Below are 15049 nucleotides of genomic sequence, written 5' to 3'. Positions count from 1 at the left end.
AAGAAAACATTTTAAAAATCCATGTGACCTTCAGTTAGGCAAAAATTTCTATACCAAGAGCATGATTCACAGAAGAAAAAGAATAATAAATTAAACATCACCAAAATTAATAACTTCTGTTCTTTAAAGATGCTATTAAGAAAATGAAAAGGCAAGCAACAGACTGGGAGAAATTATCTGCAAAGTAGATATGTGACAAAGGATTTGTATGCAAAATACGCAAAGAATCAACGTTCAATTGAAACAACTTTATTTTCTTTTAATGGGCAAAACGTGTGAACAGACATTTAATCAGAGAAGATATCAGGATGGGTGAATAAACATAGGAAGAGACGCTCAACATCATTAGTCATAACATAAATGCAAATTAGTAATGACTAAATACAAATTAGTAATAACATAAATGTAGTGATCTACAGTCATGAAATTAAAAGACGCTTGCTCCTTGGAAGAAAAGCTATGACCAACCTAGTCAGCATATTAAAAAGCAGAGACGTTACTTTGCCGACAAAGGTCTGTATAGTCAAAGCTATGGTTTTTTCAGTAGTCACATATGGATGTGAGAGGTGAACCATAAAGAAGGCTGAGTGCTGAAGAATTGATGCTTTTGAACTGTGGTGTTGGAAAAGACTCTTGAGAGTCCCTTGGACTTCAAGGAGATCAAACCAATCAATCCTAAAGAAAATCAGTCCTGAATATTCATTGGAAGGACTGATGCTGAAGCTGAAACTCCAATATTTTGGCCACCTGATGCAAAGAACTGACTCCCTGGAAAAGACCTTGATGCTGGGGAAGACTGAAGCCAGGAGGAGAAGGGGACAACAGAGGATGATGGTTAGATGGCATCACTGACTCAATGGACATGAGTTGAGCAAGCTCTGGGAGTTGGTGATGGACAGGGAAGCCTGGCATGCTGCAGTCCACAGGGTCGCAAAGAGTCGGACATGACTGAGCGACTGAACTGAGACTGAGTGAGGTCTGTCACCCACCACTTCCCCACCCCCGGAACATCTACAATTAAGCAGAACGAGCACAGAGAGCACTGACAAAGACGCACAGCCAGCGCTAACCCTCTGCTGGGGCAGGGGAGGGGTGCAGGGAGCATGTGCAGAACAGTGCCACCGGTGTGCCGTGTGTGACAGCTGGGCAACTTCATCAAAACGGGCGTGCACCTACTACACAAGCCAGACACTGTACTCCTAGGTATGTACCCAGGAGAAATGGAAGCCTATGTCCACACAGAGACACACAAGGTGCTCACGGCAGCTTTACTTATCATAAGTCCAACCTGGGGACAATCCACGTGAACGTGAAGTCGCTCAGTCGTATCCAACTCTTTGCGACCCCATGGACTCTAGCCTACCAGGCTCCTCTGTCCATGGGATTTTCCAAGCAATAGGACTGGAGTGGATTGCCATTTCCTTCTCCAAGGGATCTTCCCAACCCAGGGATTGAACCCGGGTCTCCCGCATCGTAGACAGATGCTTTACCGTCTGAGCCACAAGGGAAGTCCTGTGGGACAACCCACACCTGAATAAATAAAGCAACTGCAGTTTATCCACATAACAGGATACTTATTATTTAGCAATAAAAAGGAATCAACTACTAATACACAAAACATAGATGGCTTTCTCAAAATAATTATGCTGAGTGAAAAAGAGGCAAAAAAGAACGCAAAATGCATGGTTCCATTTATATAAACCTGGAGAAATGAAAACTAACCTGTAACACAGAGAGAAGGTGAGTGATTTTAAGAAGAGGAACACAGGGGTGGGAAAGAGAGCTCCAAGGGGCAAGGGTACCTTTCAGGAGTGACAGTGATGCTCGTTATCTTGACTGTGATGATGCTTTCACCATGTACGCTGCTGCTGCTACTGCTAAGTCGCTTTAGTTGTGTAAACTTACCAACTGTTTGCCTTAAACGTGTATAGTTTATTGCATGTCAATTATACCTCAAAAAGTGTTACCAAAAAAATAAGCAGTTACTACCAACTGAAGCTCAAAAATAGAGACTGATCTGAATTACAAAAAAAAAGGGAAGTTAACTATTTTGCACACTTGAATGAAATACGTTTCTACTAAAACCATTAAAAATTATGATGAACGGATGGGGGCAAAATTTTAGGTTCAATTGGAGGTAAGGGAGAAGAGGAGAAAGAGTAAAGAAATTTTTTATTCCAAAGAAAATGAAAAACATTATATATACACATATATATTGATATGTATGTATACGTATGTGTGTATATATACACATATATATTGATATGCATGTGTATATACATACATGTACATACAGATATGCGTGTGTGTGTTTGTGTGTGTGTACATGGACTTCCAGCGCTGCAGTCTCTCAGACTTCTTTCCCCCCAACTGCTGCTTAATGACGGGATTTCTCTACACCTGGTGTTCAGAGCCACAGACAACATACATGGTGCTGTATCATTCACAAAGAAAGCAACAGGTTACTGCCACTTACTAGCTGTTTTATTAGGTAATTTTTCTCTGTGTCACAGAATCACAACTAAATTGAAAGCAACACTTCAGAATCAGAACTAGAAATAACTGAGCACACCAGGGAGTTTTCTGTAATCTAAAATCTGTTTTTTAAAAAACTGGTAACATCTTGGGATAATCTACTCTCACTTCTACTACTTTACCACTCCCTCCAGCCACAGAGGAACAGGTACACCAGCTGCACGAGGAACCTACAGGTAGACCCCCTCCTTACCACTCAGAAGCCACCACAGCAAAGGGATGAATCCTGGGCTCTCACTAATGTACTTCAAGCCTTTCAGATTGATGCTCACGTTGTACAGGGACATCAGCATTAACCTGAAATATAAAAGAGAATGGTGTTGAAATGCTGGCCCCCCAACACAGTTTCACCCTCAATGTATCTCCTGGTTCACAGGACCCTAACACATTTAGGGGAGCCCTTACACTTGAGATACCCAATTCTACTATCTGGAAGACAGGCATAGTAAGTAGAAGGTATGCAAAATAATACTTGTCTCTGTGAGGCTTCATGAAAGGGAGGAACAACAGTGCCACGTAATCCCACCTTTTATGAACTTCCATAATCAAGAGACACAAATGAGGGCACAGGAAACCTCAAAGCTGTATTTACCTTTTATGAACCTTTTATTACCAATCCTGCATTTACATACCGGCAACCCTCAATTCCTAAGTATACTGTACTCTAAAGGTTCAATTCACTGTTTAAAATTTAATCCTACCTTTCAGTCAATGAATGTTACCCATGAAGTCTGGGTGGCCGCGTCAGGCCATTCAACCCTGTTTAATCTACCATTTAGGGATGAAGAAAGACACAATCCAACCATCGCTAACAACCGACAATCCTACTGACCTGGAGTTAAACAGGGTTTTACAAGTGGTCTTGGGAACGGACCACAACTAGTAATACAGAGTCAAATAAAAACTGGAAAGCTATAGGATTGACTTCTGACAGTATTGCAGAATAGAGAGAACCCCAAAACTTCATACTGCAAAGTAGCAGAAAAGGCTATACAAATATTTTGCAAACTCTTGAAAACGAATGGGCTTGCAAGAAATGAAGGGAAACCATCTCTTACCAGGAACTGAATGAGAGCTCAAATTCAGGAAGGCCTAAAGATGGCTGATTCCAGAGACACGGAGCATCGGTGTCAGTGCCTTTGTGCAAAGGGACAGAAAGAAGAGCCTCTGACCAACACGAGACAGGGCTTCAGAGCATAGGCCGCTTCAGGAAGCCAGAAGAATGTGAACTGCCAAGTTTGGCATGAATGCATACTTTCTGTATGGCCTGAAAATCCACAAGTTGATAAGAAAGTAGACCTGGGACAGGAGCTGTTCCAGCCTCTTAAAGCAAAGGGCCCTCGACTGGGTCGCCAAAGAGTTTCCACAAACACACTGCTAACAACTGTAAGTTCCTAAAAAAAGTCACAAAAAACGTGAACAATAAGTCCTTAAAGTAACAGCACAAAGAACCAACGACAGCCAGAATTTAAAAAAAAAAAATTCTCAGACACTAAAACTATTAATTGCCAAATAGAAAACAGCTGTGTTTAACAGGTTTAAATAATTCAAAAAGAAATTTAAAACGAGATCAAGGAGTTACTGGGGATTATAAACAACAAAGGCAGCTCTAAAGAGAACCAAGCAGAATATAGAAGAAAACTTTAATAATCAAACTGTAAAACTCAAGGGTAACTGACAGCTGGGAAAGGAAAAATACTGAACAGAAAAGAAAGCTAAAGAAATGACAGCAAACAGAACGAAGCTGGGAAAGAGGAAGTCGAGAAAGGCAGGTTCCAGGACAAGGGGAGCACTAAGGCTCAAGTGCAGATCTGCCCAGGCTACGGCCAGCTCTGAACCGTCCACTGCACAAGGCAGACAGTAAGGAGCCCGGTGGAGAAGAAGAAAACCACAGATGGAGGCACAGATCTGGCTGCTGACTGCCTATGGGGAGCCAGAGTGGAGAAGTCAGGTGGAGTTAACTCGGTAGTTAGGACAAACATTGGTTCTCTTCAGAAAAAGGAATCAGAGCCCACAGCCTGCTCCCGAAGTGTCTGGAGTGTGTACAACTGAACATTTAACCCACAGACCAGCGGGCGAAGAGCGAGGCGTGTGTTCTGGATGCAAATTTATGGGGTGCCAAAAAAGCTTACTAATCAAAGTTTTTAAAATATATTGTAATGCAGCTTTTACAAGTCAAAACTATTGCAAAAATTCCATAATAAGCAATGTATCAACATTTAATATCAAGATGAGATCAGTGACAGTACTGTGCCAAGATCTAATGGAGCCTGAGGCAAAAGGAGAATCAGGGATTGCGATCGGCCCATTAAGGGATTAATTACATAAATTATGGCATATGCATACATGATGCCATGGAAATGTGTATTACAGTTTCCTGTTAAAATAGCTGGCTTCCCCACTCAACTTGGCTTGTCGAAAGCAAGCTTCATGGCTGATGGGTCTTTATAGATACACAGGCTGGTGTGGTTCCTGGGACATGACAAGCACTTGGAAAGTTCCATATGGAAACTGAACAAGCTCCACACGATCGAGAGCCTAGCAGGGCAGCACGCAAGACAGTCTGTCCTCTCCTCCTTCAGAATAGCAATGCCCAGTTCTCAAATTACCATCTTCTGCCACCTCGCAGGCCACACAATGAGCCAAAATTACAAATCTTTGCAAGTTTTCCTGACAACTTTTACACATATCCAAAATCTATACACTGGTAACTCATTTAATGAGTTATTAAGAGATGTTCAAATAATGTATTCATGAGGAAGACTGATTCAACACAGTATTTAGAATTTTCTGAGCTCTCTAATCCAGAATCTCAAGAAGAGAAATGTTCAGGTCACCAGCACAGACGGCTGGAACTCCTCAGACTCCAGTGTGTTTCCCACATTGCTTTCCGGCTAGAGCAGCAGGCTGAGTCACTGCAATGGAGATCCTACGGCCCATAGGGCCTAAAACTTTTCTATCTGGCCCTTTGGGGAAAGCTTGCCAAGCAGTGCTTTAGAGCCTAAAAAGAAAACAAGCCACTCTTTCTTCTCTAGATTTTAAAAGGCTATTAATATCTGGGTGGTGACTGAAGTGTGGGGCAAACCCCAGATAATACGTCTAGTTGAAATTCTTCCACTGACTCCGTTTAAAGTGACAAAAACACAAACTGACAACTATCTCTAAAATTTCACACTTGGTCATCATCAGCTCCATGCCAAAGAAGCTAGAATGGAGCAAACGTAACCGCCACAGCACCACGTGACCTCCTGCTACTGCCAGGCTACCTCACTGAAGACCAGACCGCTCCCAGGTCACAGCACCACTTAGTAAACAACAAACTCTGAACCACTCACTAGTTCTCATGTAAATGCTTTCTGTTCCAACGTTTCTACTCCAACCAAAAGTACTGTAAATAATCTATCAAATTTCCAACAATCAGGTCAAAAGAGACTTTCCGTTCAATTCACTCCTCTGGTTGGTATTGTTCAGCCGCTCAGTCGTGTCCGACTCTTTGCGACCCCACGGATACCAGGCCTCCCTGTCCTTCACTATCTCCTGGAATTTGCTCAAACTCACGTTCACTGAGTCAATGATACCATCTAACCATCTCGTCCTCTGTCACCCTCTTCCTTCTCTTCCCACCCTCAATCTTTCCCAGCATCAGAGTCTTTTTCAATGAGTCAGCTCTTCACATCAGGTGGCCAAAGTATTGGAGCTTCAGCTTCAGCATCAGTCCTTCCAGTGAATATTCAGGGTTGATTTCCTTTAAGATTGGCCAGTTTGATCTCCTTCCAGTCCAGGGGACTTTCAAGAGTCTTCTCCAACACCACAGTTCAAAAGCATCAGTTCTCCAGTGCTCAGCATTCTTTATGGTCCAACTCTCACATCCACACATGACTACTGGAAAAACCATAGCTTTGACTATACAGACTTTTGCTAGCAAAGTGATGTCTCTGCTTTTTAATACACTGTCTAGACTTATCATAGCTTTTCTTCCAAGGAGCAAGGGTCTTTTAATTTCATGGCTGCAGTCGCCATCCACAAGGATTTTGGAGCCCCAGAAAACAAAGTCTCTTATTGTTTCCACTGTTTTCCCATCTATTTGCCATGAAGAGATACAACCGGATGCCATGATCTTACTCTTCTGGTACTTCAGTATTAAAAGGAAATGTAGTTTCCCAAAGTACTGCAATACTGGGAGTCATTTTTCTTCCAATGACAAAAAAAATAGGCAAATTCTGTTTTTTCCCATGAACCTAAGCAGAAGATAGGTTACAAATTTCCTTGTCTCCAAAGTCTCGAGACTGAGACACATCCTCCATTGACGGCGAAAGGACTGAAGCAAGGCTGAGATAAAGGATGAGTAACCTGCACACTACAAGAGTAACTCTTCTGCAGTGAAAAGGCCCTCTCTCCATCTGAAGCAGAAGGCTCTCCCAGGAAGAGGCCCGAGAGCCCTCCAGACAGTCTGCCGTCCAAAGCTGAGTCACCAGAAGTCAAGTGATGCAACTAACTACCTTATTCTTCATTGTAAAAGAAATGGTAACCTGTAACCTGGAAGCAACAAAGAACACACCCAGGATTTCCAAAGAAACCAGCCATAAAAACAAACCAGAGGCATGACACATCAGTCACCCAAAACTGACTAAAATCTAAAGTAGCCAAATTAGCACAATCAAATAATTCTAAGGATCAAAGAGCAATAAACTTCTTAGAAAAGGCTGCATATGTTGTGTGAGAAAGAAGTAACTGGCAGAGCAATACAGACACTTCAGACTGAATGACAGATAGAAACTCATAGTTGGAGGCCCATCAGTTTTTAAAGAGGAACACAGTGACTGATTAGTTAAATGCTGGTTTGACTTGCCCTGCTTCACTCAGGTTGAGCCTAAAAATCTTGTTGCTCAGTAGCTCAGTCACGTCTGACTTTGTGACCCCACAGTCTGCAGCACGCTGGGCTTCCCTGTCCTTCACATCTCCGAGTTTGCTCAAACTCATGTCAGTGATGCCATCCAACCATCTCTTCCTCTGTTGCCCCCTTCTTCTGCCCTCAATCTTTCTCAGCATCAGGGTCTTTTCCAGTGAGTCAGCTCTTCCCATCAGGCAGCCAAAGTACTAGAGCTTCAGTTTCAGCATCAGTCCTTCCAGTGAATATTCAGTGTGGATTTCCTTTAGGTATTTTTTTACTCAAGTACCTGCAGAGTACATCATGAGAAACGCTGGGCTGGAGGAAGCACAAGCTGGAATCAAGATTGCCGGGAGAAATATCAATAACATCAGCTATGCAGATGACACCACCTTATGGCAGAAAGTGAAGAAGAACTAAAAAGCCTCTTGATGAAAGTGAAAGAGGAGAGTGAAATAGTTGGCTTAAAGCTCAACATTCAGAAAACGAAGATCATGGCATCCGGTCCCATCACTTCATGGCAAATAGATGGGGAAACAGTAGAAACAGTGTCAGACTTTATTTTTCTGGGCTCCAAAATCACTGCAGATGGTGATTGCAGCCATGAAATTAAAATTACTCCTTGGAAGGAAAGTTATGACCAACCTAGATAGCTTATTAAAAAGCAGAGACATTACTTTGCCAACAAAGGTCTGTCTAGTCAAGGCTATGGTTTTTCCAGTAGTCATTTATGGATGTGAGAGTTGAACTACAAAGAAAGCTGAGTCCCGAAGAATTGATGCTTTTGAACTGTGGTGTTGGAGAAGACTCTTGAGAGTCCCTTGGACTGCAAGGAGATCCAGCCAGTCCATTCTGAAGGAGATCAGTCCTGGGTGTTCATTGGTGGGACTGATTTCGAAGCTGAAATTCCAATACTTTGGCCACCTGGTGCGAAGAGCTGACTCATTTGAAAAGACCCTGATGCTGGGAGGGATTGGGGGCAGGAGGAGAAGGGGACGACAGAGGATGAGATGGTTGGATGGCATCACCGACTCAAGGGAAATGGGTTTGGGTGGACTCTGGGAGTTGGTGATGGACAGGGAGGCCTGGCGTGCTGCGGTTCATGGGGTCACAAAGAGTCGGACACGACTGAGCGACTGAACTGAACTATGTAACATAGAAGCCACACAAAAAGAACAACATCCACCTCCCTGGTTAAAAAAGCAAATCCCCTTAGTGAACTCCATCTGAACTCGGACTTCGTAGAGGTGGGACCACTATCCTCACCTGATGTGGGAGTAAGGTGTGAATCTCCACAGACCTTGACATACGCGTGGACCCCACCAATCCTGCTCTCTGCATGTGCACCAGCAGCAGTCGACTGCTCTGATGGTCCCCATCACCACGAGAAGTTTGGTTGGGTTGATCTGAAAGGCTCAAATGCATTTTCACTGCTGTGTCCCCGCATACTGTCACAATCTGTTTATCTATTCTCCAGCTGACAGAGGTTTCATTACTTTGCTGCTGTGTGCTGTGACGTTTCTACACACCTGTCATGGGGTTTATGGGCAGCACCTTCCCTGGAGTAGGTATGCAGAAGTGGATCATCCGTCCCAGGCACATACAGCTAACAGATTCAGCCCCGCCGTTTCATCTCCCTCCCACCCACAGAGCAGACAGGACTCATGTCCTCCCCAAAGCTCAGAATTGCCAGACTCAAGACTGTTTTCACTGAGATGGAATGAAATGGCATCTCGTCATGGTTATGATTTGCTCTGAAGCTGACGTCAAGGATCTGCTCCACATTCATGAAGTTCAGCACGTCTTCTGTGAGGAACTGACCACCTCCTCTACCCCAAAGTGCACTGTTATTTACCTTTTTCTTACTGAGAAAGCCAAATACAGGCTTGTTTTTTTTTTTTTTTAATTGACTATGCCAAAGCCTTTGACTGTGTGGATCACAATAAACTGTGGAAAATTCTGAAAGAGATGGGAATACCTGACTGTGTGGATCACAATAAACTGTGGAAAATTCTGAAAGAGATGGGAATACCAGACCACCTGATCTGCCTCTTGAGAAATTTGTATGCAGGTCAGGAAGCAACAATTAGAACTGGACATGGAACAACAGACTGGTTCCAAATAGGAAAAGGAGTTCGTCAAGGCTGTATATTGTCACCCTGTTTATTTAACTTATATGCAGAGTACATCATGAGAAATACTGGGCTGGAAGAAACGCAAACTGGAATCAAGATTGCCGGGAGAAATATCAATAACATCAGATATGCAGATGACACCACCCTTACGGCAGAAAGTGAAGAGGAACTCAAAAGCCTCTTGATGAAAGTGAAAGTGGAGAGTGAAAAAGTCAGCTTAAAGCTCAACATTCAGAAAACGAAGATCATGGCATCCGGTCCCATCACTTCATGGGAAATAGATGGGGAAACAGTGGAAACAGTGTCAGACTTTATTTTTCTGGGCTCCAAAATCACTGCAGATGGTGACTGCAGCCATGAAATTAAAAGACGCTTACTCCTTGGAAGGAAAGTTATGACCAACCTAGATAGCATATTCAAAAGCAGAGACATTACTTTGCCAACAAAGGTTCGTCTAGTCAAGGCTATGGTTTTTTCTGTGGTCAGTTATGAATGTGAGAGTTGGACTGTGAAGAACGCTGAGCGCCGAAGAATTGATGCTTTTGAACTGTGGTGTTGGAGAAGGCTCTTGAGAGTCCCTTGGACTGCAAGAAGATCCAACCAGTCCATTCTGAATGAGATCAGCCCTGGGATTTCTTTGGAAGGAATGATGCTAAAGCTGAAACTCCAGTACTTTGGCCACCTCATGCGAAGAGTTGACTCATTGGAAAAGACTCTGATGCTGGGAAGGATTGGGAGCAGGAGGAGAAGGGGACGACAGAGGATGAGATGGCTGGATGCCATCACTGACTTGATGGACGTGAGTCTCACTGAACTCTGGGAGTTGGTGATGGACAGGGAGGCCTGGCGTGGTGCAATTCATGGGGTCGCAAAGAGTCGGACACAACTGAGCGACTGATCTGATCTTTTTTTTTTTTAGTAAGTATTTATTTATTTTTGGCTCTGATGGGTCTTCATTACTGCACGGACTTTCCTCTAGTTGCAATGACTGGAGGCTGTTCTCTAGTTGTGGTGTGCAGGCTTCTCCATGTGGTAGCGTCTGTTGCAGGGCACAGGCTCTAGGGCACACAGGCTTCAGCAGCTGCAGCTCATGGGCTCAGTAGCTGTGGCTCCTGGGCACTCACGGGCTCAGCTGTGGCGCACAGGTTTAGTTGCTCTGGGGCACGCAGGATCTTCCCTGATCAGGATCCAACCCAAGTGTCCTGAATTGGCAAGCAAATTCTTTACCACTGAGCCACCAGGGAAGCCCTGCTTGTTTCTTTAATATACATAGAATGATCACACTTGATAGGCTAAAACCCTAAAAATGCCTTTCAAAAGAACTGAGGTTATACTCAGCATTGGTTACCAGGCTCTAATGTAGTCTCAACAAATGGTAAACATTTTGTGGCTGAAAGCTCTGCTGCCTAGAAAATAATATATATTAGTTCCAGACCCGAAATGTTGGACATAAACTTTTCAGAAGTTGGTTAACCTTTTTAATATCTGGAAATGCTGATAACGCCAAATTAAGGAGTTTGAATATATTTAAGTTTTGTCTTTAAAACATACCTTTCTTTTCAAAACATTTAACTGTTAACCAACATCATGATCAATTATTTATAATGTCCTTAATGATAACTTTTCTACCATCCCATATTACTAAAGTTTTGACTAGAAAACCATTTAGAAACCTGATCATGTTTGAAGATTTCTTTTCAATTGGCATCAAGCCACTCCTAAGTGAAGAGGTGTCAGGCCACCCGAATGCACAGTAACACATTGTATAACTTCTAACAACAAACAAGTATGACCATAACCCAGAAAGTGAGTATTTGCCTCTCATTTGCTCATTCAGCAACATTCACTGAGCACCTCTGTGTACCAGGCCTTGAGGACACAGCCTGTGCTGTCTAGAAGCTTACAGTGAACGGAAGACGATGACAAAGCACTGAACACACCCTGACGCGTGTGCTCAGAGCTCCCTCTCTAAGCTCAGTGCCCTAAACTCAGTTCTAAAATATCTCTACTGTTTTAAGACGTTTTATGGAAAAGCCTCCAGAATCACCTTCCAAGAAGTACAGTCTGCATTCTGATTATCCCAGGTCAGTTCTTTCCCATTTGGAGGCTGGGTGTCTACAGGCAAAGTCAGCCCGTCAGTCCTGACAGTGAATCGTCACTCGCTGAGGCTCCGATCTGCAGGGCTGACACAGCCACTTGGAGCTGCCCCTACTCAACAAGCAGTAGGACTGATCTGGTCACACAGCAGGGACGGGTCTTCCTGCGGTGCTCACGAGCTGGTTCTGCACCACAGGACCTGACAGACGTCCTAAGCGGGGCTTCTACCTCACTAAACTGTTGGTAACAACTGGGCAGCCCACAGCTGGGGGTATAAACCAACAGTAACTGCAAGCAGGGGGAGCAAGCACCCCATCCCCAGAGGAATTTCTCAAGCCCACTCTGCAGAGCCGCTGCCCACATGCTGTGCGCTCAGGGGCCCCTGCATGGTGAAGCATGCCGTATCAGTGACCAGTGCTGCTACAGATTAAACCTACTGCATGGAGCCGAACCCCAGGTCCGGTGGGGGGGGCGGGGAGGGTGTGCATACCTTATGGAGAACTAAGCAGTGGCTGAAGAATTATGGAGAACCCCTCTCTGCCACTGCCCTCCAGCTCACCCCCCAGGACTTCCCTCTGTCCATCTTCCTGCTCATCCCCCAGTGGCCCCCTCTCTCCAGCAGGGACTTTACCCAACCCATTCAATGACACTCTCAGCAGGTCTGGCTCCCACACTGACCCTAAGAAGCAAAGACAACAAGAGCTCAGAAAGCTTCCTATGGCTTGTGTCAACAGGACTGGTAAAATCATAATGAAGGTTGGGCAATAAGACAGTTGTGTATAAAAGACTCCGGGGAGAGTTTAAAAGGCTGGAAGTAACCCTAATTCCTGAAATCCAGATCTCCAATGTGAAACACAAAACAAGTTTTTCCAGCTGTTACTGAGCGTCAAGGAGAGTGGCAGCACCAGTGTCAGGTGACTCCAGTGGGCAAACAAGACACAACCAGGAGTCTCCGAGGGTCCACCGTGCCAGACCCAGGGCCGGCACGACGCCTGGGGGCCCCCAGCAATCCCAAGATCAGGGCACAGACTCTGCCTGTGCTGAGCACTCTGCGTGCCAGGCTGATGCCCCATGGCTGGAGATGGAAGGGTAAGGTCTGATGCTGTGAGGATGGGGAAATTCCAGACACTTCACACCCTGAGGGCTGGCTGCATGAGGAAGAGGTGGGCAGGATCTGCCCCCAACCCAGTGGCTCATCACTACCTGCCAGAACTCACTTCCCCAGCCTTGACAGACAGAGCCTGGCCTCGGGCCGGCCTGGAGCTGCCCACAGTCCTATCAACTGGCCACATGGTGCAGACGCCAAAGAGGCTGATGAGGATGTAAAAATTATCAACAGAGAACACAGTCCTGGTTGGTGTAGCAAGAAGGTGTACCCTTGGAGGTACAGATGCCGAGGCTTAAACGATACAGCCAACAGCAACCCCGCCACCCTGCCATCAGCACAAGCACCTTGAAAAGCCCCAGGGCCCACTGGTGTCCAACCACCAGATGTCGTCAGAAGTTTCTAGACTTGGAGAGTTTAACAAGGGTCTTCTAAAAAAAGGCAGATAAACTGGAGCTAGTAAGAAATTAAACGGCCTGAGAGGACATAACATTGAAAGAACTCACGGAGGCCAAGTCACAACAACGTCCCATTTGCCAGCGAAGAGGGGCTCCTGGGGAGAGTCAAGTCTGTTATATGGCCACTGACCCCCAGGGTCCATGGGGACTTCAAGAGAAGCAAAAGGAACACGGTGCCATGAACCAGCCCTTCATTCCAGGAAGATGCGCCACGTCGTGGAAAAGTCAAAGCCATCCAGGTCCTAGCAGAGCTGGCCAATACGAACCCCAGGGTCCTATGGACAGTGGTCAGAGCACAGCTGGGAGAACACAGGCTGAGAAGGAGCCAGTGGGGAGGATAACTCAAAGATGCCAAAGCAAGAGACGACACCTAACTGAGCAAAGTCCCAGAGAGCGACTAAGCAAAAGGGCAGCTAGTGAAAGCCCTCCAGCCCCACAAGGCCACGTGAGAGACTGCTGGTGAGGCGGGTGAAGAGTGAGGCAGTGAGGCGGGTGAGCGCAGGCCACGCCCCTCAGGTTTCCCTGGGGAGCAGGCAGGAAGGCACCTGCTGGGACCCCCACACCTATGCTGCAGGGAAATAAAGGACAGATGAGGGCTGCAGAGGGCTCAGGACCAGGGGAGGGTGAACCAGCATGACTGTGCATCTGGAAACCTCCTCCAGCACCACGGCAACCAGGAAGGGAGCAGCTGACAGCTGGTCCAAGGTCAGCACTCAGGAGATGGTGGGGAGGGGCCTGGGGCCGCTGACAGAGGAAAGGAAACCCCAACACGCCTCACCAGCGGATCCAAGTGAGCTGGGCGGCCAACGGAGTGACTGGAGGAGAGAAAAGCAGTGCGGAGCGGGAGTCTCAGCAAGGTTTGGAGGCAAAGGGAGGAAGGAGCTGAACAGGACAGCAGTACGTGTCTGAGGACCAAGACGGAGCTGCCCACCTCATAGGCTGACAATGCACACGAGGACCAAGTCCAGGACCCTCTGCATGCTGTTGTAACAGTGAACGTGGGTCATGACATATCTGCCCAAATCCACACATGGACCACAGCTGGAGCGAACGCACACGCATATGCTATGGTCTCTGGGCAATTACGATGCATCAAAGCAGGTTCAGCCTTGGTAAAAAAAATTCTCATGAGTCATGTTGATAATTGGGAGAGCCGTGATGAGAAGGCGATGGCACCCCACTCCAGTACTTTTGAATCCCATGGACGGAGGAGCCTGGTGGGCTGCAGTCCATGGGGTCGTGAAGAGTCGGACACAACTGAGCAACTTCACTTTCACTTTTCACTTTCATGCATTGGAGAAGGAAATGACAACCCACTCCAGTGTTCTTGCCTGGAGAATCCCAGGGACGGAGGAGTCTGGTGGGCTGCCATCTATGGGGTCACACAGAGTCAGACACGCCTGAAGCGACTTAGCAGCAGCAGCAGCAGCAGCATGTGGAGCAGGGGCAGAGGTTTATGGGGAAGTTTTGTATATTCCTCTCAATCTTGTTGTGAAACTAAAAACTTGCTCTAAATAAAATTTTTTTTTAATCCCCATCTCTGGCTCTAAGGTACCCAAGCTGCTGAAAAGGAGCAGCCTTTGATCACGAAGGTGGAAAGGAAAGTAAAATCCCCAAGAAAAAGGCAAGATGCAGTCAAGTCGAGGAGAGGTCAAAAAGCAAAGGAAGTGCTTGCAGAACGAGAGGTCCTAGTTCAGAGCACTTGGGGCCGGACTTCAACAGCGATGCAGGATGTAGGTGACAGTGTGCGTATCAGGAGGCAGCTGGAGAGAACCAAGCGGGGGACCTGCTTCAGTGACCCCAAGAGGGCTCGAGGCTGACAGCTGCTCAC

At 45.8% G+C, this 15049-nt stretch overlaps 1 protein-coding gene across 12 annotated transcripts in view; it reads right to left on the bottom strand.

Moving 5' to 3' along the window:
* The window catches only part of HSF2BP (heat shock transcription factor 2 binding protein), an 87452-nt gene that overhangs the window by 32709 nt on the left and 39694 nt on the right, over positions 1-15049 (bottom strand). For 5 of the 12 annotated variants that reach the window (XM_086335000.1, XM_086334938.1, XM_086335284.1 and 2 more), the window contains one exon: positions 2729-2832. In XM_086335000.1, the coding sequence (XP_086191126.1) occupies positions 2729-2832 (104 nt within the window). Of the gene's footprint in view, positions 1-233; positions 2435-2728; positions 2833-10463; positions 10761-15049 lie in introns of those variants that run through there. The other 7 variants (XM_086334859.1, XM_086334784.1, XM_086335222.1 and 4 more) reach the window with 3 other exon arrangements.

This window comes from Bos grunniens, chromosome 1, assembly GCF_055505025.1.
Source record: "Bos grunniens cultivar Pamir isolate PY7600 chromosome 1, Bosgru_T2T1.0, whole genome shotgun sequence".
Classification (NCBI taxonomy): Eukaryota; Metazoa; Chordata; class Mammalia; order Artiodactyla; family Bovidae; genus Bos; species Bos grunniens.
This window is presented reverse-complemented; position numbering and strand designations above follow the sequence as displayed.